General features: G+C 39.2%; 1 protein-coding gene across 1 annotated transcript; it reads right to left on the reverse strand.

The window, feature by feature from the left end:
- Positions 1-600: 600 nt before the first annotated feature.
- Positions 601-7,888, reverse strand: LOC129403661 (uncharacterized). Its single transcript, XM_055133592.1, has 4 exons — positions 7,565-7,888; positions 3,374-3,458; positions 1,814-1,959; positions 601-720 (listed from the first exon to the last, which is right to left on the reverse strand). Exons 1-4 carry the CDS (start codon positions 7,871-7,873, stop codon positions 610-612), a joined length of 651 nt encoding a protein of 216 aa, XP_054989567.1. The 5' UTR covers positions 7,874-7,888; the 3' UTR covers positions 601-609.
- Between the last annotated feature and the right edge of the window lie 20,010 nt (positions 7,889-27,898).

The following is a 27,898-nucleotide window of genomic DNA, read 5'->3' on the forward strand; positions in this document are numbered from 1 at the left end:
GTTGAGAGTATAGTTCAGTAATCTGCCCAGACATCTGCCTTCAGGATTACTGAAATGGCTGCTCAATCTTGGTTGAGGCTTACAAAAAGGTGACATTGGCCCAGGATTCAAGTGAAAGCTGAGGTGACACCCACAACAAAAGTAAGACTGTGGGAAAGGAGATGGGGGAAAAGCAGGCAATAAAGTTCAAGTATCTACTGGGACAATTGGAATTTAACCCTTGGGAAAACTTGAGGGAAGAAGTTACTGCTTGAGAGCAGCTTCTTGGAGATATTAATCATTGACTCTTCTGACCTGCAAAGCACAGCAGCAAATCTCAGAGAAATGTACCAGGCAAGAGATACAGAACACTAACTGTTGGAAGAATGCTCAGAAATGCTTTGAAAAAATAAGGGGATACTGGTGATTTCAGCAACTTCTCTGAAATCTGGTAGTTTTTACAAATTTCAATAAAAATTCCAAAAATGACAGTTATATGACCAAGGGATTAATTGGCTTCTTCAGGTTCTCTTTAAAAATGATGTAAGCATCACATTCATTTGCAGGATACTGAAAACAGTCAGTAGAGTGATACTTGTAGAGAGTCACAAAAGGGTTTAACATCAGATCTCAGACTTTCTGTCCTCTTACTCCCCCCACCCTTTTCTTGAAGGTCATGGTAAACTTTTCTTCCACACGGTCCATAAATGCACTGTAAGCATCACGCTGTCTTCTGTGTCTCTTAAGGAAGATGTTACAAAAAAAAGACAGAGAGGGGGGAAAAGCATGAATGATTTTCATTGTTATTTAACTTTATTTTCAAATAATTTAATTCTCATGTGTTATTAATAATACTGTTAGTATTAATGTTTGGGTGCCAATATCCCTCCATGATCATCCTTTGGACCTTATCTTTCTTCCCCTGCTTAGCAGACTCAGTTCTGTAGGCAGAATCTCAGGGTAAGTTTTCATTGATTATTGTCTATTTTCTATGTTTTCATTGATTATTGTCTATTCTCTTTGTTCTTTATGCTCCACATAAGAATGAGACAGTCCAGTATATTAGCTTAATGTAATATCTTCCAGTTCAATCACAAAGTTGCGTGGAACCACAAGACTTTGTCTTTCCTTATACCTGGATAGTATTCCATTTTGTATATATTATCACATATATTAACTTATTGATCATATATATTAACTTATTGATTGATTCATCTGTGTTTGGACACTTGGGTTTTATCAAGATCCTGGCTATCTTTTTTTGATTGCTACTTAACAATCTTTGCTTTAAAAGTTTGCCCTGTATGCCAAATGTACATTGTGTCAAGCACTAATGTAGCTACAAAGTAGCCTTATTTTGTAGCCCTTATTTATCCAGGATAGTATTTGAACTACACTAAAACCATGTTTTTCAAAATATTTATCTAAGGATATTACAGTTTTGTCAGACCTTTGTATTTGATTACAATCCATGAGAAATTTCTTATTGTATTCAAGCCTCAAGTGATGACACCAACCATATTTATTTGTAATAAGTAAAAATTTACAAAATTAAAAATAATCCACTTTCATATGAAAAGCAGAGGTCTGTATGCTTTACTTAAAAATATAAATACCCTTCATAAATTTGACACATTAGAACACAACAAATTTTAAAAAATCCTATATTGCTGTAGCTCTGCAACTATAAAGCGACTTCAATATTATTCTAAACTATACTTCATAAAAATTTAAATTCAAAACAAAATAAAAATGCCTGTATCAAAGAAGTCATTTGGCAACAGTGCTTGAGATAAAATATTTTTCAACAGTTGAGAACAAGAATCAGACTCACTGTGTATGAAGCACACTTAATGGGCCACTGGGCTTTGGGTAGAAAGAGATTTGAATCCCAGGTGCTTTCACAAGGCTTGTAGGTGCTAAATCTTTCTCCCCTGCTATTTTGTTTCTTATTATCTTTCAGGAACTGGCACCCATGAACTAGAGAAATGAAGATGAATGAGAAACAGTTCTAACAAGTGTCTTTGCTAATGGTGTCTCTCAGAATATGACATCTCTTTTAGAGTTAAGAACCCAGGCTAAGTAAATCGCTGGACAATTTATACATGCAAATCTAAATAAAATATGCTTACCCTTAACTATTTCTGTTGAAAGTGATTGTGTCATTATGGTTTCTTTTGAAATTCATTTTTGCAAATAAATTATATTAATTTAATAATGATACAATTATTTTCTTCTCAATTTTTCCTGGTGGGAACCTCCCACGCTATGCTCAAGGGCCCCGGGCCCACTCCCAGCAATACTAGGGGCTGGAGATGTGCTACTGTTTGGGCCCTGTGGTGCTGAGGAACACCAGGTCCATCCTAGTGATGCACAGGGGCCTCCAGGGCTACACTCAGTGGAGCTCCAGAGGCCAGGTGGTGTAGGTAGAACCTGGGTTGGGCATTTGCAAAGCAAGTGCCCTAACATTTGTGCTATCTCCCCTGCCCTTTTCTTTCACTTTGGGGAAGGGGGTGGGGAATTCAAGCACTACCACACTCTACAAAAAGAACACTTAGTGTTATCTTATTTTGTGTATAAATCATATGCTCTATGTACTGGAGACATAGTATCAAAGGTAAGGGGCTTGCTTTGCTTGTGGCTGACCAAGGGTCATCTGAGCACTGTCAAAAGTGACCTTGAGTTACAACGAAGACTAAGCCCAGTCCACAGAGGGTATGGCCCCAAACCAAAAATAAATAAATATGTAATTATAAATCTATAAATACAGAATGGTTGTATTATTCACATTTTCAGTTAAGGAATGCTACATAATACAAATGAACTCTGAATAAATGCTATTCAATAGTGCCATAATAACAATGATGCATATACTAATTTATTATGTGTAAGAAAGCATGTAATTTATAGGTATTATTAACCAAGTGCTTTGCATGTGATATAAGATGTATTATTCATAATAATTCTATGATATAAGTGCAGTTATTATCATTCTCATTTTCAGATGGGTAAGCCAAAAGGTCAGCAGTCTAGGTAATTTGTGAAACTGAGGCCAAGGCCCACAGTTGCAAAGTTTGTTTCCTACAATCTATATTTGCAAGCCTAATTTTATTCTTTTTGTAAAGCATGTGGTTATGAACTCAATCTTCAACAATATATTATGTATCTACATATGTAGTAATAAAATATTGTTATATGTGACATTTATATAAATAGCTTATATAAGTATATAGGTTATAAGTAATAAATTATTGTCATTAATCAGACATTAAATAGCCATTTTATTAAAGGTAATAAATATTTTAAGATCTAGTTATATGTTCATGAACATAAATAATACAATTAAGAATTTTTTCATAGAATTTACAATAATAAATTTATAATAATAGCTTACCTGTACTTAAATGTTGTGACTTAAACTTTAATCCAAATGGGTCCTTTTCATAAGTTGTCACAAAGTTTGGCAAATCACACCGGTACTAGACATGTAGAGAATATAAGACTATACTACCATTAATAAATATTGTTTCTTATTCCTAATATTATAGTTGGTTTTATCCCTAAGTAATATTTCACTGGAAAAAAATTTTGAAAACTGCTATATCACTTAAAACTTTTATATGATAATTTAAAATGATGCATCTAAGTTTCAAAATATTATATCAACAATTTCTTTTATGTTGGGAAGAAGTATTTCAATTATCCATGCATTAATAAATAAATCAGAAATAGCATTTTAAGAAAAATGAAATTTATGGTTTCCGTGCAATTGAATTTATTACGGGAACATAGGAAAAACATAGAACAAAGCTAAAATAGTTTACTGAGCCTGAAGGAAAGTAAATATTGTTTCAGTAAGCTAAATAACGAGGTAGTTTTTCTCTAATAGCTTAAATAAGTCTATTTGAATTAAGATAACATTTATATAATTAGAAACTAATCACAACTGAAATACAAAGATTTTTCTTTAGAGCTGAATTAATGTGGTATGAAAGAGTGAATTTGGGGGAACCAAGCAAAAATTAAGGTTTTCTTCTTACTGACTTTGGGTCATGCCATGAGCTAAAACGGAAACCAAAAAAGTCTCAAAGGAAACTTTTATAGAACATTTTTCATCTTTTAATCAAATAACAAATATGAAACCAAGTTAGTTTTAGGCACCAATTGAAGATCATTTTGTAACAATGCTGACATCTAGTGGTTGCATTATTTGTTACACCACCTCTAATTCACTCATTTAAAATACTTAGCTAAAATAAAAATATCTTCAATTGATGTTTTAACTGGTAACTAGTGAAATATTGAAATTAATCAATTTAATATTTGACTTTACATCATCTCCAGAAGGCAAAATATGGTATTTACTATGAACAGAAGTAATTAGAAACCCTGAACAAGTGAAGATGGTTTTTGAAATGAGGCTTCTTGCATTTCCCAACTTTTATCCTACTAGCTCTATTAGAGTTAGCATGCATCGAATACCTTAATATTAAATATCCTGCTATAAACACTTTATAAATAATTGTGTCCTATTAGCTCCATAGGATTTAGTATCCATTGAATTCCTTAATATTAAATATCCTGCTATACTTTATAATTGTGTCTTTTAAAAAAATATTAAGATATGGAATGTTACATTATGCTACAAACAAATGTTATTTGTTTATAGCATTAATAACATTTAAAAACTTGTTAATTGTTATTAAAAGCATTAATAACAATAAACACTAATAACATTTAAAAACTTGAGAAAGAAAACAAAAATTATTAATCTCAGTGGTTATGCTCTTAATTACTTCCCTATTTTCCCACTGGAATAAATTTATTCTACTTGTTCTTGTTTCTGTACTGTCAATATTCTTTACATAGCAAGTCATATGACTGTCTTAAATTATAGACATTATAGAAAATATTAATAACCTAGTGAATTTTTATTTTGGACTCATTCATGTACCTTAATATATGTCCTACCTCCATTTTTATTTAAGTTATCACAACTTACACCAGTATTATAATTAATTGTAAGCATAAAATGTTACTGCATCACACCTAATACCAATGTGTTGATAACACTCCATCACTGTCCTGAGGTCTCATTGGCACAACCTCCTTCCATGCTCGACCTCTGCCTCCCGCCTCTTCCCACCCCACTTATGAACTCAGTTCTGTAGGTAGAAAGTTTTTGTGTTCATGTCTTTGTGTTGTCAGAGTAGATACCAAGGAGTGGAATAATTGGGTGAGATGCGAAATTCTATTTTTCATTTTATGTGAAATTTCCACACTGCTTTCTCTAAAGACTGAAGCAGATAGACACCTCTTCACTTCATCCCTAGTAGTACTGGTTGTTTCTGAACTTTTTAATGTAGGCCATTCTCACTGCTCTGAGGTGCTCTCTCATTGTCATTTTGCATTTCCTGATAAAGGATGATGGAGAATTTTATATATCTGATGGCCATCTGTGTATCTTCTTTGAGGAAGTATTTGTTCGGTTTCTTGCTCCATTTTTATTTTCATGAATTCTTTTGTATTAGCTTTTATGTGCAAATATTTGTATTGATTTCAGTAGGATTTAAAAAAAATTAGGTCTCATTTCTTTCATAATGTAGAAGCTTTTTAATCTTAGAGTTTTTCTTTGCCAAAGGAGTCAAATCACTGGATGTATCTGTGAATCCCTTTAACTGATCTTTCTTGCCTAATGTTGTTGGAGGGTTCTGTCTATGTTTTTCTTGATGTATTTTTATAAAATTGGGTCTGATATTGTGGTCTTTAGTATATTTTGAATTAACATTGTGTACAGTATGAGCTGAGTTCAGTTTCATTTTTGACAAATTGTTAATCAGTTTTCCCAACAGTATTTGTTAAAGAAGCTACTTTCACTTGGTTAGTGCATTTAGCTTCTCTGTCATTACTTAATTGGAAATTCACCTAGGGTCTGCCTCTGAGTTTTCAATTCAATTCCATTTATCTGAAAATCTGCCTTTAGTTCAGTATCACATTATTGTATTATAACTTTATCATATAAAGCCAGATAATGCAATGCCTCCCATCTTCCTTTTTCTTTCTTTCTCACAGTTAACTTGGTTATTCAGCCAGCCTTATGGTTCCATAAAAAATTTTACATTATATTTTCTATATCTATAGGCTGGAACAATAGCACAGTGGGTAGGGCATTTGCCTTACACAAGGCTGACCAGGGTTCGATTCCTCTGTCCCTTTCAGAGAGCCCGACAAGCTACTGAGTGTATCTCGCCTGCACCGCAGAGCCTGGCAAGCTACCCATGGCATATTCGATATGCCAAAAACAGTAACAACAAGTCTCATAATGGAGACGTTACTGGTGCCCGCTTGAGCAAATTGATAAGCAACGGGATGACAGTGATACAGTGATATTTTCTATATACTTGAAGAATTTTGGAGAAATTCTTTCAGAGATTGTATCTGAATCTATATATGGTTTTGGGGTAGGAAAGTCACTTTAATGATGCTAAGTCTTCTACTATAAGAATAATTGTTGTGTTTTCAGTTGGTGGTGTCTTCTCTAATTTATTTATATTTTTTGACAATTAAGTCTTTTACCTTTTTGTTATATTAACACAAAAATATGTGATCTTTTACGGGGGGGACATATCATGAGACCTTTTTTATTGCATTGTCTTCTACATCACCGTTCGCATATTAACATGCAACAGACCTGTGCAATGACTTTGTAGTCTATGACTTTACAGATTTATTGTTTCTAGGAGATTTGTGGCAAAGTATTCAAGATTTCCTATCCATAATATCATGTCATCTGTGAATAGTGATAGTTTAACATCTTTTCCAGTATGAGCCCCTGTAACTAATTTGTCTTGCCTGATGTTGTGGATAAGAATTTCCAATACTACAACAAATAACAGTGCCACCATTATTCTAAATCATAAATACAATTCCTATTCCTATTTTAATGAATTTGTATAATAGGGATAACACCCAGTGGCACTTTGACCAGGAGTGTTCAGGGCCCAGTAGAATTACCTGGCAGTGCTAGGGGCTCACCATGGGTGCATTGCAATGCTGGGAGGTGGGACAAGCAGTGTTGTGGATTAAACCCAGGGTTCTGCATATGCAGGACATGTGCTTTACCACTTCAGCTGTCACCCTGCTCTCCCAATATAGTGTTTAATTTATTGAATCATTAGACTCATTGAAGTAATACCCTTCTTTGTAAATACATATTTGTTTACTCAGTTATTCCTTAAAATTATTTGTTGTTAGATTGCAGATAGCTAGAAACTGTAGTCTGTTCTCCAATCACATAACAATCCAAATTGTTCTCCTCAAAGCAATAAAAATCCATTTCAGAGTTGGCCAATTGCCTTGGTAGATAAAATTCCATCAGAAATATCAACTAAGATCTAAGTTTGCTCCTCTGTCATTTACCACTGAATATGAATTATTCAAAAAGAGATACATATTATATTATGCATTTACACATATTATACATGTCTTTGTGTTCATGTAATAGTTGCCATATTAAGAAACAAGTAAGCAGGTATATGTTTCTCACAGATTTGTTTCCAATTGTTTAGAATCATATATTTTTCACCTGTCTAAAATCATGTGGTTGTGGGTCAAGATATACGCCATTTGGATATTTTCCATTCTTCACAAACATTAAATTCGCTTTACATGAATCCAGAGGTGGAAACATAGTTACAAACTTAGGAGATGAGGCCTTTTGAGGATGATCTCGATCTCTTATAGTAGGCAGATGAAGCTTTGTTTCTGGAAAACTGTTTTTTTTCCTCTGTTGTTCTTTCTTAACAGTCCTTAATGGCTTTTCTGGAAATCTCAATGATGTATATAGTTTATAGCTAAAATCAGGAGGTTTTAAATCCCATTTGTTTATTTTCATTTCAGAAAGTGGTATTTGCAGGACCTTTTTTTCCATTTAGTGGCAAGAACTTTAATGGGATGCTCAGTCTTTTTGTGATATCAGTTTCTGCTTCCTTTCTGAGACTCAAGTACATTAAGTGGAAGTCATTTTCATATATAGACCCTGTAAGAGACACAGAAATTGGTAAAGTTTCCATTGTAGCAGTAGCATACTCGATATTTTCTGTCTAGGCTAATCTCTGAAACATTTATGGAGATAAATAACTCAGAACCTATAGGATCATGTATAGAGGAGAAGGAATATGCTGTGACAGTTGCCATCGCAGTCACTGTATTAGGGAATTAAAACAATGATCTACTTAAAACCCACATCAGTAAGGAACAGGAACCCACTTAAGACATACATGGCACAGGGAATGAAGTGGCTAGGGCATTTACCTTGATTGCAGGCAACCCAGGTTCAAGCACCAAATCACATATGGTCCCTTGAGAACCATAAGAATTTTTCAGTGAGCTCAGAATCTAGAATAAGCTCTGAGCACTGCTGGGTGTGGCTCAAAAACAAACAAACAAAAAATGCCATGGAGATATATATGGAGAAGCTGAAGTGTTACACATAGGCCATACCCTAGCAAGGAGAACAACAGAAACAGCACTCAAGACAAAACTTTCTTCCCCAAGCCCATGAAGCATCTTGACTTCATGTGGTGCACTAACAGCACAGAACGCAGTCTTAGATCTACAAAGAGTGGAGGGATATTGGTGTTGCCACAAATACCAACCAAGTGTCTCTCCTCAGATGCCTTAACATTGTATGTTTTGCCCTGACACTACTGATGCAGCTACTGCAGGTAGAGAACTTCATATGATACATTAGAAAGACCAGAGAAATAAAATAACATCACATAAAATAAAATCCATTGAAATACTGGGGTACTTGCTAGAAATGTCAACTCTCTAAGTTACAGGTCCATAAATATTAGAGAAACAAGAAAACTTTAAGGTAGTAAAATAGGCAAACGAAGCAGTATAATACATGGCAAATACAAAGAACTCAAGGGAATATGTCATCATAAGGGAAGAATAACACTCCAGACTGCAAACTAAAAGATACCAAAGATTCTATCAATGAGAGTGTTCAAAATTATTTAATAAAGAAACTAAAAAATCTTCAAAAGGCAGCCTAAAGTGATAAAGAAAAGTTAATGAAACTAATAAAGAAGATGCAATAAATGGTAGGATTCTCTTTCCCTTACTTTTAATTATACTGTAAAGTGACAGTATCCAAAATCGTGTGGTACAGGAATAAAGACAGAATCTTAGACCAAAAAAATAAAATTGAAAGCACAGGGAATATTCTGTTTCTCGAGCATATGAACAGAAAATATTAAGCAGAAGAATTGTAGCACTGTAGCACTGTCGTCCCATTGTTCATCAATTTGCTCAAGGGACACCAGTAACGTCTCCATTGTGAGACTTATTGTTACTGTTTTTGGCATATAGAATATGCCACGTGTAGCTTGCCAGGCTCTGCTATGCGGGCAGGATACTCTCGGTACCTTGTCCAGCTCTCTGAGTGGGACTGAGGAATCGAACCCGGGTCAGCCACATGCAAGGCAAATGCCTTACCCACTGTGCTATAGCTCCAGCCCTGAAGAATTAGATGCATAAAATGGAGCAAGGAAAGTTTCTTCATTAAAAGCTTGGCAACGTGCAAATATATAAATCTGGACCCCTATCTTATATGCAAAAAATTAGCACAAAATGGATTAAAGACACTGACATTAAATCCAAATCCATAAAATATATTATGCATAACTCTATAAGATTGTCTTCAGAATTCTTCAATGACTCAATTCCATTGACCATGAGAACATAAGCAAAAATAAATAAAAAAGGATGTTCTGTTTTGCTGCCCCACCATGCCAGGTGAAGCCCACCTCTGGCTGATATTACTGGGCTTATCCTGGAAAAGAACGCAGAGCCCTTCCTTACTAGTTGGGTCCCAGAAGCCTCCACACTTGATCTGCACCATGTTAAGGACCTACACCACAGCTTCTGAAGTGACAGATCTACTTGAAAAATTAAATGCTGCTCACAGTTATTCTTCATGTCACTATGAGAGGATGGCCAAGAAAACAAAGGCAACCTCTATATATTTTTGTTGTTCACAATTTTTTTCTTTTATTTATTTATTTTTTTACAGTTACAGATTTATACATTTTTGTGCTCATGTTTCTCCCTTACAAAGTTTGATAACCCATCCCTTCACCAGTGCCCATTCTCCCCCACCAGTAAACCCAACATCCCTCCCCCCCTCCCCAGTCCCGTCTCCCCCCACCCCACACTGCCACTATGGCAGGGTATTCCCTTTTGTTCTCTCTCTCTGATTAGGTGTTGTGGTTTGCAATAAAGGTGTTGAGTGGCCATTGTGTTCAGTCTCTAGTCTATATTTGGCCCGCATCATCTTTCCCCCACATGACCTCCAACCACATTTTACTTGGTGTTCCCTTCTCTGAGTTGCCCAGAATGAGAGACCAGCCTCCAAGCCATGGAGACAGCCTCCTGGTACTTATTTCTACTATTCTTGGGTGTTAGTCTTATAGTCTATTATTCTATATTCCACAGATGAGTGCAATCTTTCTATGTCTGTCTCTCTCTTTCTGACTCATTTCACTTAGCATAATACTTTCCATGCTGATCCACTTATATGCAAACGTCATGACCTCATTCTTTCTAACAGCTGCATAGTATTCCATTGTATAGATGTACCAGAGTTTCTTCAACCAGTCATCTGTTCTAGGGCACTTGGGTTTTTTCCAGATTCTGGCTATTGTAAACAGTGCTGCGATGAACATATAAGTGCAGATGTCATTTCGACCATACTTTTTGGCTTTTCTGGGACATATTCCCAGGAGTGGTATTGCTGGGTCAAATGGGAGCTCAACCTCTAGTTTTTTGAAAATCATCCATATTGTTTTCCAAAAGGGCTGAACTAGCCGGCATTCCCACCAGCAGTGTAGAAGGGGGCAACCTCTATATTTGTCTGCCAGTATCTGCTCAGTATCTGCCAAGGGAGTTAACTAAAACTCTCAGTATCTTCCAGGGGGGTTAACTAAAAAACTCACACCCAGCACAATAAGAATACTAGAAAAGCAATGGAAAAAGCACATCGAAGCCCACAAAGTTCAATGAGTGACAACAGTATCATCAAAGACATAAACAACACCAGTAAATCCTCAGTGTCTTCAGTGACACTATGATGAGGATGTTCAATGAGTTCAAAGAAATGATAGTGTGAGGCTGAAAAAGAACTCACATGAACCATGACAGGCTGAACTTTAGCAAAACAAGCAATAGGCCTAAGTTTCTGTTTCCCCCAAAGAGTTCCCTGAGACTATCCTTGTCAGAAGCTGGAAATCCCCTACATGCCTCTAGCCTGATATGTAGAATATCTCTGGGCACAGCAGGTGGGCATGACCAATTTGCTCACAGAGTTGTGACTGCTTTACTGTAATTCTTGGGAGAACTGCCAACGTTGCCTATGTAATGGTATGCCATATAATGTTCCCTGGAAACTAGAGTTGGGGTCCTTGTCAAGGCACTGGATGAGGCTTGGACCCTAGCTCAAGCTAGCAAGAAAGATTCTTTTTCTTTTGTATTCTCACTGGTAGAACTGGTCTTTCTGCAAACGGGAAACCCAGAACCTGGATATAACAATAGCACAGGTAGTCAGCAAAGCACAAGAAAGTATGAGTCAAAATGAAAAAAAAAACCACTATATTCAGAGATGACAGAAATGAAGAATATGATAGCCAATATAAAAAAATTAATAGAAACTCTGAATAGCAGAATAACAGAAGCTGAGTAAAAGATCAAGATGCTGCAAGATGAGTAAACTACTAGGAAATAGCAGAAGGTAGTAAAAAGCCTGAAAAGAAGTGAACAGCTTACCAGAGAACTAAGAGATGAGTTCAAGAGGAACTATATAAAAGTCATCAGAGTCCCTAAAGAACAGGAAGGCAAGTGTGATGAAATATTAAAGAAAATATCGATGGAAACTTCCCAGGATTGAGGATTATCGGCACCAAGATCCAAGAGTCCCTAGGGTCCCAGTGAAAACAGCCCCAATTAGGAAGACTCCAAGACTGAAAATGACAAAAATCCCAAAATAGCAAGCTTCACAGACAGGCAACAGCTTAGGGAATCCAGAGCCTTGAAACCAGTTTTGCAATTGGTGTTAAAAGTGCTCCTTTAATGGTCAGGGGAAACTTCCCTGAGTATGTGGCACTGAGTATGATACTCATGTTGCATATAGTTGTCCTTGACTAGATTAAGAAAGGTTAAAAACAGGGCTGGAGTGATAGCACAGCGGGTAGGGCGTTTGCCTTGCACGCGGCCAACCCAGGTTCAAATCCCAGCATCCCATATGGTCCCCTGAGCACCACCAGGGGTAATTCCAGAGTGCAGAGCCAGGAGTAACCCCTGTGCAGAGCCAGGTGTGACCCAAAAAGCAAAAAACAAACAAACAAGCAAACAAAGAAAGGTTAAAAACATATTGCAATTCATAATTAGCAATTGGCTTTTCTTTATTTTCTGATCATCTATTTGCAATTACTTGAAGTTTTATTGAACCAAGTAACATGAAATAAATTTGGTATCTGCCTGCCAAGGGGGTAGTCTGAGAAATGAGAAAGAACGTGAGGACATTGGTGGTGGGATTGGTTTTGGAATATTGTAAGCCTAAAACAACTCTATGATAAACAACTTTGTAAATCATAATAGTATGTGCATAAACATTCCTGAAAGAATAAACAAATGGGACAATATCAAATGAAGATAAAGAACTAACCTAGGTGTCCAATGACAGATGAGTAGATTATAAATGTGTCACATGTACACACAATGGAATACTGTGTATATACAGTTTCAAGGAATGATTAAATCTTGTACTTTACTGGAACTGGAACTGGAAGATACCATATTCAGTGAAGCAAGACAGAAGGACAAATGCAATTATGATCTCACTTTTCTGTGGTATATAAAATGACTGGATGAGGGAATGCAAGGTATTAAAGGGGTTGCCTAGATCACACTTGACCTCAGATTATAAAAAAAAGGAAAAGGACAAAGAAGAAAAAAATGATAGGGGGAGGGGAGCGAGAAGAAGCACACAGGAAGTAACGGGAGGTAAGGGTAAAAGACCTTGGGTACAACAGTGGTGTAGAGGAGTGATCTAGCTAAATATCCATCTCACAGAGTCAGCAACACAAATAACAAGACATGCAAACTACAACAACCAAACATTAAAACTGATGGTAGGATTGGTGCTGGAATACTATATCCCTAAAACTCAACAGATGCTTCCATAAATCACAATGTTTTAATACAAAACTAAAGTGAGACTAGGGGTCTCAGTGCTAGAGCACATGACATTCAGGTAGGAGGCCCTAAGTTTGATCCCTGAAATAGTATGACCCACCCACAGCACACAGGAGTGACCCTTTTAGTCCCTGAACTTTCCTAGGTATGGTCCCTCCACAACAAAGGTGACTATTAAAACAATAAAGCAAGAACATTTAATGAATAATAAGCCACTTATAATCTTGATAAAATTATTTTAAAATCACTTAGATTTAATCATGAAAAGTAAACACAAAGTATGGGAAAACAAGGATGAATGATTTTAATTTTCTAAGAAATGCTAAATATATAAAGGGTGATAAGTTAGATAAAATATATTTTCATATTTCTATATTCATTATAAATAACTATACCTACATAAGTTGTAAATGTACATAAGTGTATGTGTTGCAAGCCATACTGCCTAAAAGTAGAGAGAGTATGGGGAATACTGTCTGCCATGGAGGCAGGGGGAAGGTGAGAAAGGGACGGGTATACCGGGGATATTGGTGGTGGGGAATGTGTCCTGGAGGAGGGATGGGTGTTTGATCATTGTAACTATAACCCAGACATGAAAGCTTGTAACTATCTTACTGTGATTCAAAAAAAATTTTTAAAAATTTATTAAAAGGCGGATGAGGGTAAAGATTGCCCATATCTTTCTAAGATTCTTAGAGAGGAAGATTATCCTGGCTTATATTTGATATTTTTATTTTCTTGTTCATATTTATCTACAATCAGACTACCGATGCATGACTTCTCATAACTTGAACCCATTTAGCAAATAAACCACATAATTACTTCTCTTTAGCCTGATTTTCTTTTTGCCAAATCACTCTTAGATGATAATTTGACTTCATATGTGCATAATATACTAGAAGATAATGAGCTAGAAGGAAAATGAGGTCCTGAGTTTATCATGTAAATTATTATTTTCATGTCGGATTCTTCTGAATCTGGTTAATGTGACTTCAACCTTGACCTATCCAACTCATTAAGAACTTATAAAAACCATGCCCTTGACAGTGATTGGCTAATATGTTGTAGGCACATATTTTATCTTATAATGGTTTTGCCTCACCCATGACCTTGCATATTTCTTTCAGAAAAAGGAGACAAAAATGGGGACACTGGTGGAAAGAAGTTGACCTGGTAATGTGATAGGTGTTGGAAAATTGTATACCTGAAATTCAACAATGAATAACTTTGAAAATCATGGTGCCTCAATAAAGATCACGATCATGAAATCCCATTAATCACCGATTTCTCGGGTCGGCTCAGTAACCTCTCATTTCGTCCTTTCCCTGAGATCTTAGAAGTCTATTTCAACTTGGCCCTCCTAACGATGTTGCACTGGGGGCTTTTCAGGGTCAGGGGAATGAGATCCAGCTTGTTACTGGATTTTGCATATGAATACACCATGGGAAGCTTGCAAGGTTGTCCCATGTGGGCAGAAAACTCTCAGAAGATTGCCAGTTTCTCCCAGAGGGAGAAGTAGGCTAAAGATATCATTTCTGGGAGCTTGCTTTTAAGTCTCTCTCTGGATGTTGGAATTGATGGAATTACACACACCTGGGTTCCTCTGCTAGTACCTTCATGAATGAGGCCTGTCTGAACGTGTGGAGAGGGGCCTCGAGCATGGGTATAGCTAGGTTCCGGTGGTCTTCGGCTGCCGGGAGCTCTACTCGGGGTGGGGAGGGAAGCTGGAGCCCATTCCCTCCGAGGGGCCCCGGGGAAGACAGCCAGGTGTGCGGGCAAGAGACTCTCTGCAGGTTTCTCTTCAGATCATATAAATCTTTTGCCTCAATAAAGAAATTGTTATAAATACTTTATATGTTTGAAGAGAAATAACGGTTCTGGTGCACTCAAGCCATGAATATATCTTTTCCCTGTAGGACTTAGAAATTAGTCTACATGAACAAAAATGCATATGAGTAAGTTAATTTATGGTGAACTTTTCGTAATTTGTTACAATGCAAAGACTTTGACGACGAGAGATGAGTAAGAGTGATGTATCACCTCAGGTACGGCTGATGCCAGAATACGGAAAGATATGGGCCTGGACAGATGGTATGTTAGTTAAGATGCTTGTCTATATGTGGTCAATCCAGGTTAAATCCCCAGTACATATATGGTCTCCCAGGAGAGCACAAGCCAGAAGTAAGTTCTGAGGTCCTGAGTTTATCATGTAAATATTATTATGTAAATGTGGCTCCAAAACAAAATTGAAAAGTGGTTGAAATCTAGAAGGCATGATTGATATGGAAAAAAAGTATCATAGCAGTAAAAGAGTTAAAGAGCTATCAAAGTGGAATGGGTTATTCTCAGTTAGTTACTTCTGTTTGATGAGTGCCCACTAGATACTTTGTTGGTACTGCATTCCTGGTTCTGGTTCTTGTCTCTGCATGTTTTAGGGTTTTCCAGTTATTATGTCATGTTAGAAGCATAATAAATTGTCATCAATTTTTTGTTACCCTATTTACTCTTTATGTTATAAATGCATTATTATATACCATCACTTGAATAACAAAGAAGTTAGACTTCTAGAGCAATGAATCACAGATTAGCATGAATCAGCAACTTCCTTAGGCATCCTATTGGTAAGAATTCAGGAGATCTATTTGGTTGGTTAAAGCCTGAAGGCTCTATGGCAACATGCACTTCTATTTATCTATCTTATCTATTTATTTATTTTTGCGGGAGTTTGGGGGAGGGGTGTTAGGGGAAGGACTTCTTGAAAGGTTCACAGAGAAGTAAATCCAAGCTGAGACAAAGAGAAAACCAAAGCAAGTTTATTTGGGATGCTCCCAAGTAAGATTCATGGGTCTCTAAAGAGGCCAGTGAAGTTGTTGTGCCCAGCATGTGTTTGGGGTGGATTTGTATTGAAGTAAAGGAGGTTGGGGTGGGGAGGGGGAGGAATACATGGCTAGATGACTGCCAGGTAGACTGGCTCCAGGGCCTACTGTTGGGCTTTGGTGCAAGTTCTAGGAATTCCACTGGATATAGGAAATCCCTGGGTGGCTTTACAACCCTGCTTATGCTCTCCAGTGTTTTCAAGGTGCCCTTCTACCTGACCCCTTTGGGCTAACCCAACACATCTAAGCTGTGCTGACTAGTTGATAGTTGAGGTCCAGTGATGCAGCACTGCTCAGGCCAGCAGTGTTAGGGCCCTCATGCCTATCTATATCCAGGGACACAGGGGTGCAGGGAGCATCAAACTTTGGGCTTGACTGTTGTAAGGCATGTACTTTATCCTTTTGAGCTACCTCCACAGTCTCTGAATCCTTATTAAATGGAAAACTACTAAGGCACTGACAGATACAAAGCATTTGAGGAATTTTTACAAGTGAACTAACATGACACGCAGATAGTTTGAAGGTCTGGAGCACATGCGTGGCGTGCACTGGACTCCAGATCTCATTCCTAGCACCAGGTGATCACAGAATGCAGATGGATTTCATCCTGGAGGTCCCGAGCATCCCTGGCCTGAATAGCACCACAGCTCCAAGCTAAGCTCACATGGAGTGAACCCAGATCTCCCAGAACACTGGTTGAGAGGGCGGGGAATGTAAAGTAAAAAAGCAATATTCTCATTCAGCCAAGCAATCAATAATATGAAAACTGTAATTTGACCTTGATTACCCTGTGAACAACTTTTAAATAGCTTAATCTGCATTCAATAGATAGTCACTCAGTGATGCTCAGGGGTTACTCTTGACCTTGTAGTCAGCAATTATTCCTGATGGTACTAAGGGGAGTGATGGGGGGTGAGAGGATGGTGGGGAGGCATAGGATTGCCAAAGACTGAACCTGGGACTGTTGCAAGGCAAACGCCCGACCCACTATACTGCCTTCCTGCTTCAGCATCAATATAAAACCTTTCAATTTCTTCCTCAGACACTTTGTACTGGAAAGTCACAAAGTATATTGGCTATCTGCCTTTACAATTTTTGGATTAAAAGAAAGTGCATTTATCTGGGTTGCTAATGTGTGGCAATTTAATCTTCTTCTTCTTCTTCTTCTTCTTCTTCTTCTTCTTCTTCTTCTTCTTCTTCTTCTTCTTCTTCTTCTTCTTCTTCTTCTTCTTCTTCTTCTTCTTCTTCTTCTTCTTCTTCTTCTTCTTCTTCTTCTTCTTCTTCTTCTTCTTCTTCTTCTTCTTCTTCTTCTTCTTCTTCTTCTTCTTCTTCTTCTTCTTCTTCTTCTTCTTCTTCTTCTTCTTCTTCTTTCTTCTTCTTCTTCTTCTTCTTTTTTTTTTTTTTTTTTGCTTTATGGGTCACACCCAGCGATGCTCAGGGGTTACTCCTGGCTCTGCACTCAGGAATTACTCCTGGCAGTGCTCAGGGGACCATATGGGATGCTGGGAATCAAACCCGGGTCAGCCACGTGCAAGGCAAATGCCCTACCTGCTGTGCTATTGCTCCAGCCCCAAATTTAAGCTTCTTTAGAAGACTAATCTGAGTTTAATATTGTACCTGTTATTTGGAAGGTATTTTGACAGATTGCTTGGATACCCCAAATTTTTAAATGCTGCCAACATAAGGAAACGAGCACCGTAAAATAGTCTGCTAGTAAAATTACAGTGAGTTCTAAAGACCATGAGTTCATGCGCATTTTTAAGTTTATAAAGAAATTTTGGACTCAAAATATTATTTATCACTTCCCATTTACAATCCTATGCATGTCCTTAGTAAATGAATTCATTATAAACATCTTAACTTATAAAATACATTGTTTTAAAACTAGTGAAACTGATACACCAGAATAGTTCAAAATAAAAACAAAGGGAGAAGTATTTGTTTAAAAATCAGTCACTTGACTCACCATTAGAAACTGGCAAGGTCTTTGTAAAAAGCTTTTAGGGCCTAGAGGCTCAGCAAATCTCTTCCACAAAGTCCAGGGAGACTGAGTAAACAGCTCGTAAAGGAAGCCATTTATTCTTTGCTTTACAAAAGAACCCGAAGTATACTTCAGTTTTGCTCATCTGAGTTGCTAAGAAACGGAATATTCTAAAGAACTCAAGTCAGAGTAAAAACAAACAAAAGAAAACCCAGTGAAAGCAGAATTTCTAATTGATGCTTACAACCTGGCAACACAGCAAGAAGGCCCAAACTCTCATAAATGGTTAGAGAAATCAACAAAATCGGAGACTGTGGGAGGTGAGAAGGGGAGAACAGGCCAGCTGAAGAGAGTCAAAGAGGGTGAATGCAGTTTTACTAAATAATTTGACAACTCACCTTTAGTGTTTGTTTAGTCGTCTCTTTCATAAGGCAACGTGTTTAACCTTTGCTATCAAACATAACCCGAGAAGCAATGTCAACTGTTCTTGTTTCCTTGGATTTAAGGAGTTTTAAGTTCTTTTCTGCAGGCGGGCAGGCTGGTGCCACGCGCAAGTGTAAAATGCAACCGCCTGATCATGTGACCCCACTGGCAGTTTGAAGATCTGCCACCTAGGCGGACCGGGAAGCAGGTAAGCAGCCCCGGGTATCTGTCACACCCCAGTGCAGGCTGGCGGGAACACCAGTTTGGAAGATGGTCCTGCCCTTAGAGATCTGGGTTCATAAATCAAACAGATCCACTGAGCCTCCAGTGGCCACCAAGGAGAGCTGAAAAAGTGTGAACCAAATTCACTCACTTTTTTTTTTTAAAATTAATTAATTTATTTTTAATTAGTGAATCACCGTGAGGGCACATTTACAGATTTATACACTTTTGTGCTTATGCTTCCCTCATACAAAGTTCGGGAACCCATCCCTTCACCAGTGCCCATTCTCCACCACCAGTAAACCCAGCATCCCTCCCACCCTCCCCAATCCCATCTCCCCCCACCCCACCCTGCCACTGTGGCAGGGCATTCCCTTTTGTTCTCTCTCTCTAATTAGCTGTTGTGGTTTGCAATAAAGGTGTTGAATTCACTCACTTTTTCAAAAAGCTCTTGACTCCTCGGAGAGGGGCAGCTATAATGGACTCGGGTGTCTCCCCAGTTTGACAAGACTAGTTATATTCAAAGCAAGTGGCTATGAGGAAAAAGAAAGCAGCTGCAGCAGAAGCATGAAAAAAAGAACTTAAAAGGTGGGGCCAGAGTGGCAGGAAGGCTGGGAAGGGCCACCCTGAATGCCGCCGACCCTGGTTTGATTCCTGAGCTCGCCAGGAGTTAGCAACGAGCATCACCGCTGAGCACTTGATTAGTCGTTTACTAGGTTTTCTCTTAACAGATCTATTCTGAAGAGTTTTACCAGAGTAACTTACAGAAAAAACACTTAAATGACAGTAAAAGGGGGGGGGAAATTATTGTTTGAAGTGATATAGGTACAATAGGTACTCTAATAAGACTTTAACCTAAAAAGACACAGCACCGATTTATAGCATTTGAGCTGTTCATTCCAGTTGCCTAGGGTGGGAGTCTTTAAAGGTACAAAAAATTTGGGATATTCCACACTCAGATCTGCTCTATGCAAATAATGCCTTTGATCAATATTTTGATTGGTGGAAAGTTTTTTAAAAAGTGGTGATTGGTAGAATTTCAGTCCTGGGCAGTTTTTGGCTTATAAGTTGTTTCAGATTTCTTCTGGAGGTGGGTAGTGGCTAGTATGACTGACACATAGGAATACCTGGACATGTGTAAGTCCCCACCTTCAATAGTTGCTCAACTATTATTTCTTATATTTTATGTCCTCTTCCTTTTCTGTTGCTACTATTATGGGGACAAGGTGGGAAGTCTACTAAACTGTGAAGCTTGCACAATTTGGGGGTTGCCTGCTCGCCTGGGGATGGCACCCTCTAATTGCAAATTGCAGAGAGGTAGAGAGGGTCACACACCTGGTTATGGTGCTTGAGAAGTTATGGTGTTTATACTCTCTTGGTTGTGGTTTGCCAGAGAGATCACAGATACCAGTTGTGGACCCAGGGATCCTACACAGCAGTTCCACTGAGATCAGACTCAGTTTATGAGACAGAGCTGGGCATTGAAATTGTGGCCTTGCCCTTGTAGAACCCTGAGCTATTCCTGCCACATCCCAAACTTTTTACCTTTTTAAATTTTTTTAAATTAAATCACTGTGCGATACAGTTACAAAAACTTCATATTTGAGTTTTAGTCATACAATGATCACTCATCCCCCACCATTGCACATTCTCCACCACAAATGTCCCCAGTATAGCTCCCCCCTTTCCAGCTCTCTCCCTGCCTCTATGGCAGAACAATTTCACCTATACTCTCTCTCTACTTTTGAGCATTATAGTTTGCAATATAGATACTGAAAGGCTATTACCTTTGGCCATTTATCTACTTCCAATACACATCTCCCATCCGAAATGATTCCTCCAACCACCATTGACTTAGTGATCCTATTCCAGCTACCTCGTCTCCCAGCTCATGAGGCAGGCTTCCAACTATGGAGCAATATCTCTGGCCCTTGTCCCACTGTCCTTGGGTGTCAGTCTCATGTTATATTCCAAAAATGAGTGCAGTCCTTCTATGTCTATCCTCTCTTTCTGACTTATTTCCCTTAACATGATAATCTCCATGACAATCCACTTATAAGCAAATTTCTTAACTTCATCTTTCTACATAGTATTCCATTGTGTAGATGTACCGAAGTTTCCTTAACCAGTTGTCTGTTCTCAGGAACATGGGTTGTTTCCAGATTCTGGCTATTGTGAACAATGCTGCAATGAACATACAGATGCAGATATAATTTCTACTGTACTTTTTGCCTTCTTAAGTCATGTTATAGGTGAGGCAGTGTGGGAAAATAGCTAAGAAACACAAAGAACCATTAAAAAAAATTTGTTTGTCTTTGGGGGCCACACTCAGCTGTGCTCTGGGATTATTCCTGGCTCTTTTCTCAGGGATCACTCCTGGTGATATTCAGCGGATCATTTTCAATGCCTGGGCATCACACCCCGTTGGCAGCATGCAAGCACTGCCTTACCTGCTATACCATTTCTCCAGCCAAAAAAGGACCCTGGATCTAAAGAAAAATAAGTCAACCTTCAGCTACCAACCCAGCAGCCTGTGGAAACTTTCCTGATAAAAGGAGAATTTGGGTACCCAGTTTCAGCTATTTGCTGGAGCTAAGTGAATACGCTCAGTGAATAAAAGCCTGATTTTATTTCATGTTTCTCCTCATTAAACACAAGATATGTTTTAACTTACACTTCCCTGGCTTCATAATTAGTTGCTAATAAAACATTTCATGGTGAGCAAGCATATAGTTCTTACAGGCATGTGAACTTTAACACCATCCAGTTGTGCTACTTGTACCCAACCCCTTAGCATATATCTCTCCTTAGGTCACGCCATAAAACAAAACCTTCTCCTAACATATAAAGCACAGGAGTCTCTCCCTTCAGAGTGCCAGCACCCAGATCTAGAGGTGTACTATCTCTTTAAGTAATGTATCAAATAGTTTTTACTCTTATCTTATTCTTGAATTCTTTCCCCAATAGAGAGAAAGAACTGAGATAGAGCAGGGCCTAGGTCTCTGCCTCCCTTTTTCCAGTAACATATTTTGGTGAATAGAATTACGACTTAATGTCCTGACCAAATTCTTCCCTTAGGGATGACAAAAAAACTGTTTTGACTTTGTTTGTTTGGGGATAGAGGTGGCTTTAACAGCTTTGGTGGGGTGGGAGGGACCTGATAGAATTCCAACTCATCCCAGTCTAAATTCCATGACAGGAATTGGGGTGGTTTATTCCCAGATCGAGCAGATCAAATGGACATAGGCATGACCTGACAGCACCCTGTGGGTGCTTATCTATAAGAAAAGTCCGGCAGACTCTAATTTCTTTGTCAGTCGGGATCATGAAGAGGAGCTCCCCCGGAGTCCCCATCTCTATGGCCGTCATCAGTTTTATCCCCAGTAACACTTCGACTTGGGATGGCTTTATTCTTATTTCCATAATGTCTTTTGGCATCTTAAGATGTGCAATCTCAGCTTTGAGTCTAGATCAGTCATGGCCTGCCTGCCCCCCTGCTGTGTCTGCTGGATCCCAGCTGACCGCTCACCCCAGAGAAAGGCAAGTACTGCTTTACTGCTGTCCCTGAAAGTTTGTCAGAGTCCCACTCATGTCTTTGGTTCTGTTTGTTTGTTTGGGGGCCTATACCCGGAAATACTCAGGATTACTCATAGCTTTGTGCTCAGGAATCTGGTAGCTCAGGAGACTATCTCTGGTGCCAAGTATGTATCAAATCCAGGACAGATGCATGCAAGGCAAGCGTCCTGAATACTACACTATCTCTCTGGCCCCACCACAGGTTTCTTTGAAATGGGGCTTTCTTCTTGAGTGAAATGCTCAGCTGTAGCCCATCAGTGTCCCCTTCCCCACTACGGCAGGGCCTGCTGTGAGGTGCAGCAGTAGAGCCAGGGCGTTCTCTGAGCTCATTATGTTTCTTGTCTGGGCTGCAGGCCAGCAGGCGCAGAGTTCTGCAAATGTCTCTGGTGATCTGCATCCTGCACAAAGTCACTCAGTCACATCCCAAACCCATACCTGTGTGGCCACTGATACATTTCCAAGAAAATCCCAGACATCTCTCAGCTGGCTTGGCCACTGGTCTCCATTTTCCAGCCCAGAACTATGATAAGATGCTGCTTGGCTGCACACTGTGGACCCTGGAGACCGTCCTTATCGCAACCTGAAATGTGTACTCGTACTCTTAGCTTTTACCTCTCTGTAAAAGCCCCTGTCCCCTCTGAACATGTATTATCTCCCTCACAACATTTTTATGTGTAGTCTTCTCTTTTTACATGTAAATCAATACTTCATATGTAAATTTCTTTAAATTGTTTTACTTCAAAATAAATAAATAATGCTAATTGCCATGCTCATTTTGTCTTTCTGGACATTGTGCTCTTTGTAAAGGTCAGCAGAAATGTCAGTATAGCAGCCTGCTGCTACATGGATGGATCTGGAAGGTATCACATTGAGGGAGAGGAACAGACTCCATGTATCCTTCTCATACATGGAGTATAGTGAAATTTCAGGAGGGGAATATCAAATGCTCAGAGGCAATAGAAACAAAGACCGTGAGGACTGGCCTTCAGTAGGAAGCTTGCCACTGGGGTGGGGCAAGGAAAGTTAGGAAAGAGAACACGGGGTCAGTGGTGGAGGGGAAAGTGCCTACCATAGAGTCAGGCTGTGGAACAGAGTGAGAGTAAATACCAGTGAAGGGATTGGTGTTGGAACACTGTACCCCTGAAACTCAATCATGAATATTTCTGTAACTTTGGAATGCATAGTGACTCAATTGAAAAAAAAAAAGTGAGCCTGGAATCTTGGGTGGCAGCTATGACCCGGACAAGTCACCAGGGAAGAGAAACGACTCAGAGGGACTTAGCTGAGGCAATGCTCTGACATTATGCTAGTCCTGGCTGTGGTCCTCAGAGTTTGGAACACTGGGGTCACCACTCTCCCCCGAACCCAACCCCAGGTGTTAGGCCACTAGCTGTACTTCACAAGGACACAGACCTTTCTTGACTGGCCTCTTGGACCAATGTGACCTGTGCTGGCGAGTTTGGGTGAGAAACCTGTGACACTATCTCTCTGTGCACTGTGGTGTCATGTCACTGCTTCTCTGGACTTTGGTGCTGAGACTGGCCCTTTTCACCAGGCAGTTAGCTGGAGTGCCACCTGCTGCAATCAGAAAGGAAACAGCCTGACGCTGCGCCCCAGGGAATCAGCAAGTTACATGCTGAAAGTGTAAGGCACATGGTCATCTCAGGCAGGGATGACACCCAGCTTTTCGTCCCCAAGCTGCTCCAAACTCTAAGGTCTTGATGTAGAGGAAGAGGGGGCTTAGTCTCTCCTGTTGTGAGGGGTGCTCTTTGAAGCACATTCAACCCCGCTTGGCCGAATTTCCTTCTATGCAAGTGGTACATGGAATAGACACAGTGCCAGCAGCTTGGGAGGATATATACTACTAGTAGCAGTGAGCACTGATGAGGTTCTACTACTAAATCCTAAGTGTCTGCTCCATCTTCTGGTGTCACTAGAGACAGATGACTGAAAAAGAATCATATGCTTCCTTTGGGGTGCAGGTGCTGAGGCTTTCTCCCTGAGAACTGTGTTTATGTCTGCTAGCTCCAAACAGCACTTACCATGAAAGAGGGTCTCCTTTGTCTGTGTGCTTCCCGCCTTGAAACAGGGAGAGATGAATTCTGGGATGATTCCAGGATTCCCTTCTCTTAAGGACACACTTGGGATTCGTTCTGTGCTGGAGCAGAACTCTGCCATCAAGGAGAGCTCACCCACAGTAGCATGACATACTGGGTGGAAGGCTGAGACATTTTTCCTTTCCCAGGGAGCACCCACCTCACAAGGCCATGAAGCAGCAGAAAAGGAGTCACGCCTCACTGCAAGGATCAGGACACTCCCAGGCAGGATTCTGAGGAGGGTACCCAGGGCAGGGAACTCAGCCTGGCGGTGACAGACATGGATAATGAATAAATAGGAACAGTTTTTAAATTTGGTTTGCTTTTGCAATGGGGAGGGCACCCAGTGTTGCTCAGGGCTTATTCCTGGCTCTGTGTGCAGGGACAATTTCTAATGGTGTTCAGAGGACTGTAAGTGGAGCTGGGAATCAAAGCCAGGTGAGCTGAATGCAAAGCAAGCTCCCTACCAGTTGAACTAACTTTGAGATCCCAGGGTTTTTTCCCCAAGGGGCAATTTATTCAAAATTCAGTGATAAGGAAAATGAAGAGTGCAAGTTTTTTCTAAGCAATTGAAGTCTTAATGCAGAGATTCTTACACTTTTTCTACTCATGACCTCTTTTTGCCTGAGAAATGCAGCAGAGGTGTGCATCGGCAGACACACATCAAATTCACTTATGTGTTTAGTTTGAGTTATGCTAAAATTAAAAAACTCCCTACTGTTCAGGAACGCTTTACTTTTTTTTTTTAATAACTTCCATGTACAGAACCCACAGTTTAAGAAGCTAAGGGTCAACTGATTTAATATCTCCTAAATAATTTATGGAGAGAACTGTTTTTATGATCAAGTACCAAAACCAGTGATTATGACTCTCCTGGAAAAATCTTTTTTGTCTGAGGAAATTTCAAATCTATAGAAGTAAAACTGTGCCATGAATCACGATAACTATCACCCAGCATAAAATATTCCCAAATTAGAGACCAGTAAACTAGCTCAAGTGGGTAGTGCACATACCTAGTGTGTTTATAAGCCTGATGCAGTCCCCAGCAACCCTAGGAAGTTTTGAAGTGTTGTTCTGGTGGCCCTCTCCAGCAATGCCAGGCTGGGCATTGCAATGAACCATCCCACCCAGTGTGGTCAGGCTAGCCTCAAAGCACAGTCAGGAATAACCTCCACTCCCAACACTTTTGGGTATGGCAGCATACATATATATATATATATATATATATATATATATATATATATATATATGTGTGTGTGTGTGTGTGTATATAAAACTTTATTATTTTATATTTAATTTCATTTTTATAAAGTTGTTTACAATAATTTACTACATTTAATATTCCAACCCATTCCCACTATCATTATACTATCCCACCACCATATTTTGAATGTCTCCACCCTGACCCCCCAAATCCTGCCCCCAAAGCAGGACCTAAATAATTTATTTTGTATTGCTTATTGTGAATAATCTGCTAAAAATGATCCAAAAAAGTTTTCTTAGAGGGAAGTGTGTGAAGATTGTTGTAATTCACCCTGGAGTCATTAAGTCTTGTATTTGGACTGGAGTGATAGCACAGCGGGTAAGCCGGGTTCTATTCCTCCACTGCTCTTGGAGAGCCCGGCAAGCTACCGAGAGTATTTCGCCCCCAAACAGCAGAGCCTGGCAAACTACCCGAGGCGTATTCAATATGCCAAAAACAGTAGCAACAAGTCTCACAATGGAGATGCTACTGGTGCCCGCTCGAGCAAAATCAATGAGCAACGGGATGACAGTGACAGTGATAGTGATAAGAGATTACTAACATGTTGTGAAAGGTTGAGGCTTGTGTGTTAGTTTATCACTGTATCACTGTATCATTGTCATCCCATTGTTCATCGATGTGCTCCAGCCGGCTCCAGTAGCGTCTTCATTTGTCCCTCTCCCATGCTAGTGTAGTGTCATCTACTCACTCCAGGAACACGAAGAGCACGTTGTGTTACTGTTTTTGGCATATCGAATACGTCATGGGTAGCTTGCCAGGCTCTGCTGTGCGGGGGAAAAAAATAAATAAAAAATAAAATAAAATAAAGAGGTTGTGCTTAAAAGCCTGTGCTTATATATATAATTTGTGTATTATATATTTTTTTCAAGATTTGTTGTCTTCTACTTTGCACCCATCAAATGTGGTATGCTCCTCTTGGAACATCTGTGGTGTAGAGTATGAGATGTCGCCCCAGCAATTCCAAAATTTCAAATACAGTGATACTGCTGGGGTTAATTTATTATTATTTTTTTTAATCTGGAAGGTGACCTTGTAGTCAGGAGGCATCCCTAGGGTGTGTTACTCTCATGTTGCTCTCTTTCAGGACATTGATTTGTCAGCCTCTGGCCCCTATATTTTTCTTTTTTTTTTTTTAAATAAATATTTTATTGAACCACCGTGAAAACAAGAAAAAAAAATACAAAGCTTTCAGGTTTAAGTCACAGTCAAATACTGATTAAACCACCATCCCTTCACCAGTGCACCCGTTCCACCACCAAGAACCCCAATACACCCCCCTCCCACCCCACCCCCCATCTAAGTAGCTAATGATATTCCCATTATTCTCTCTGTATATTGAGTACATTTCATATTTCCATACAGAACTCACTATTGTTGATTGGAAATTTTCCCCAACAATCAGGCCTGCTGAATAAGCATCATCTAATAATTTCTCTTCCTTGGTAAAAGTGAAGACTTTGAGTCCGCGTGGCCGCGGTTTTGGGTTTCTAATATTTTAGCTCAGTTCACAGTCAAAATGCATGGCTGCAAGAATCTGCTCTGGTGCCAAAATGTGTTAGGAGACCTCAGGATCACATTCAGTAGGCGCGGAGGCTCTGCTTCTTGTGCCGCGGCTCTTGGTTCATCTCTGGGCTGAAGGCGCGCCGCTGGCCCCTATATTTTTCAAAGTTAACAATTTATGGCAGAGATTGCTTTTACACATGCTTCTAACTTCTCTCCCTCCATTTTTCATTATTTTAAATTTTTTTTTTTATTGAATCACCATGTGAGAAGTTACAAAGATTTCAGGTTTAAGTCTCAGTGATACAATGCTCAAACACCCATCCCTTCACCAGTGCCCATGTTCCACCACCAAGAACCCCAGTATAACTCCTACCTCACACCCACCCCCACCCATGTAGCTGATAATTTTCACTTTACTTTCGCTAACTTTGATTACATTCAATATTTCAACATAAAACTCACTATTATTATTTGGAATCCCCGCCCCCCAAATCGAACCTGCTGAAAAGGCAGCATTTGATAATTTGTTTTCCCTTGCTGAGAATGAAGAGATATGAGGTCGTAGCTGCGCGGTTTTGGATTTTTGTATTTTAGTAGCTAAGTTCACAAAAATTTCGGCCAAAAATTGCATCATTGCAAACTCATACCTCTGTTTAGTGGGCCTTATAAGATGGCAGTCGCCAAGCCACACCACCCTCCCCCTGCCCAAAAGGAAAAGCCA

The sequence above is a fragment of the Sorex araneus genome, chromosome 1 (assembly GCF_027595985.1).
Source record: "Sorex araneus isolate mSorAra2 chromosome 1, mSorAra2.pri, whole genome shotgun sequence".
Lineage (NCBI taxonomy): Eukaryota > Metazoa > Chordata > Mammalia > Eulipotyphla > Soricidae > Sorex > Sorex araneus.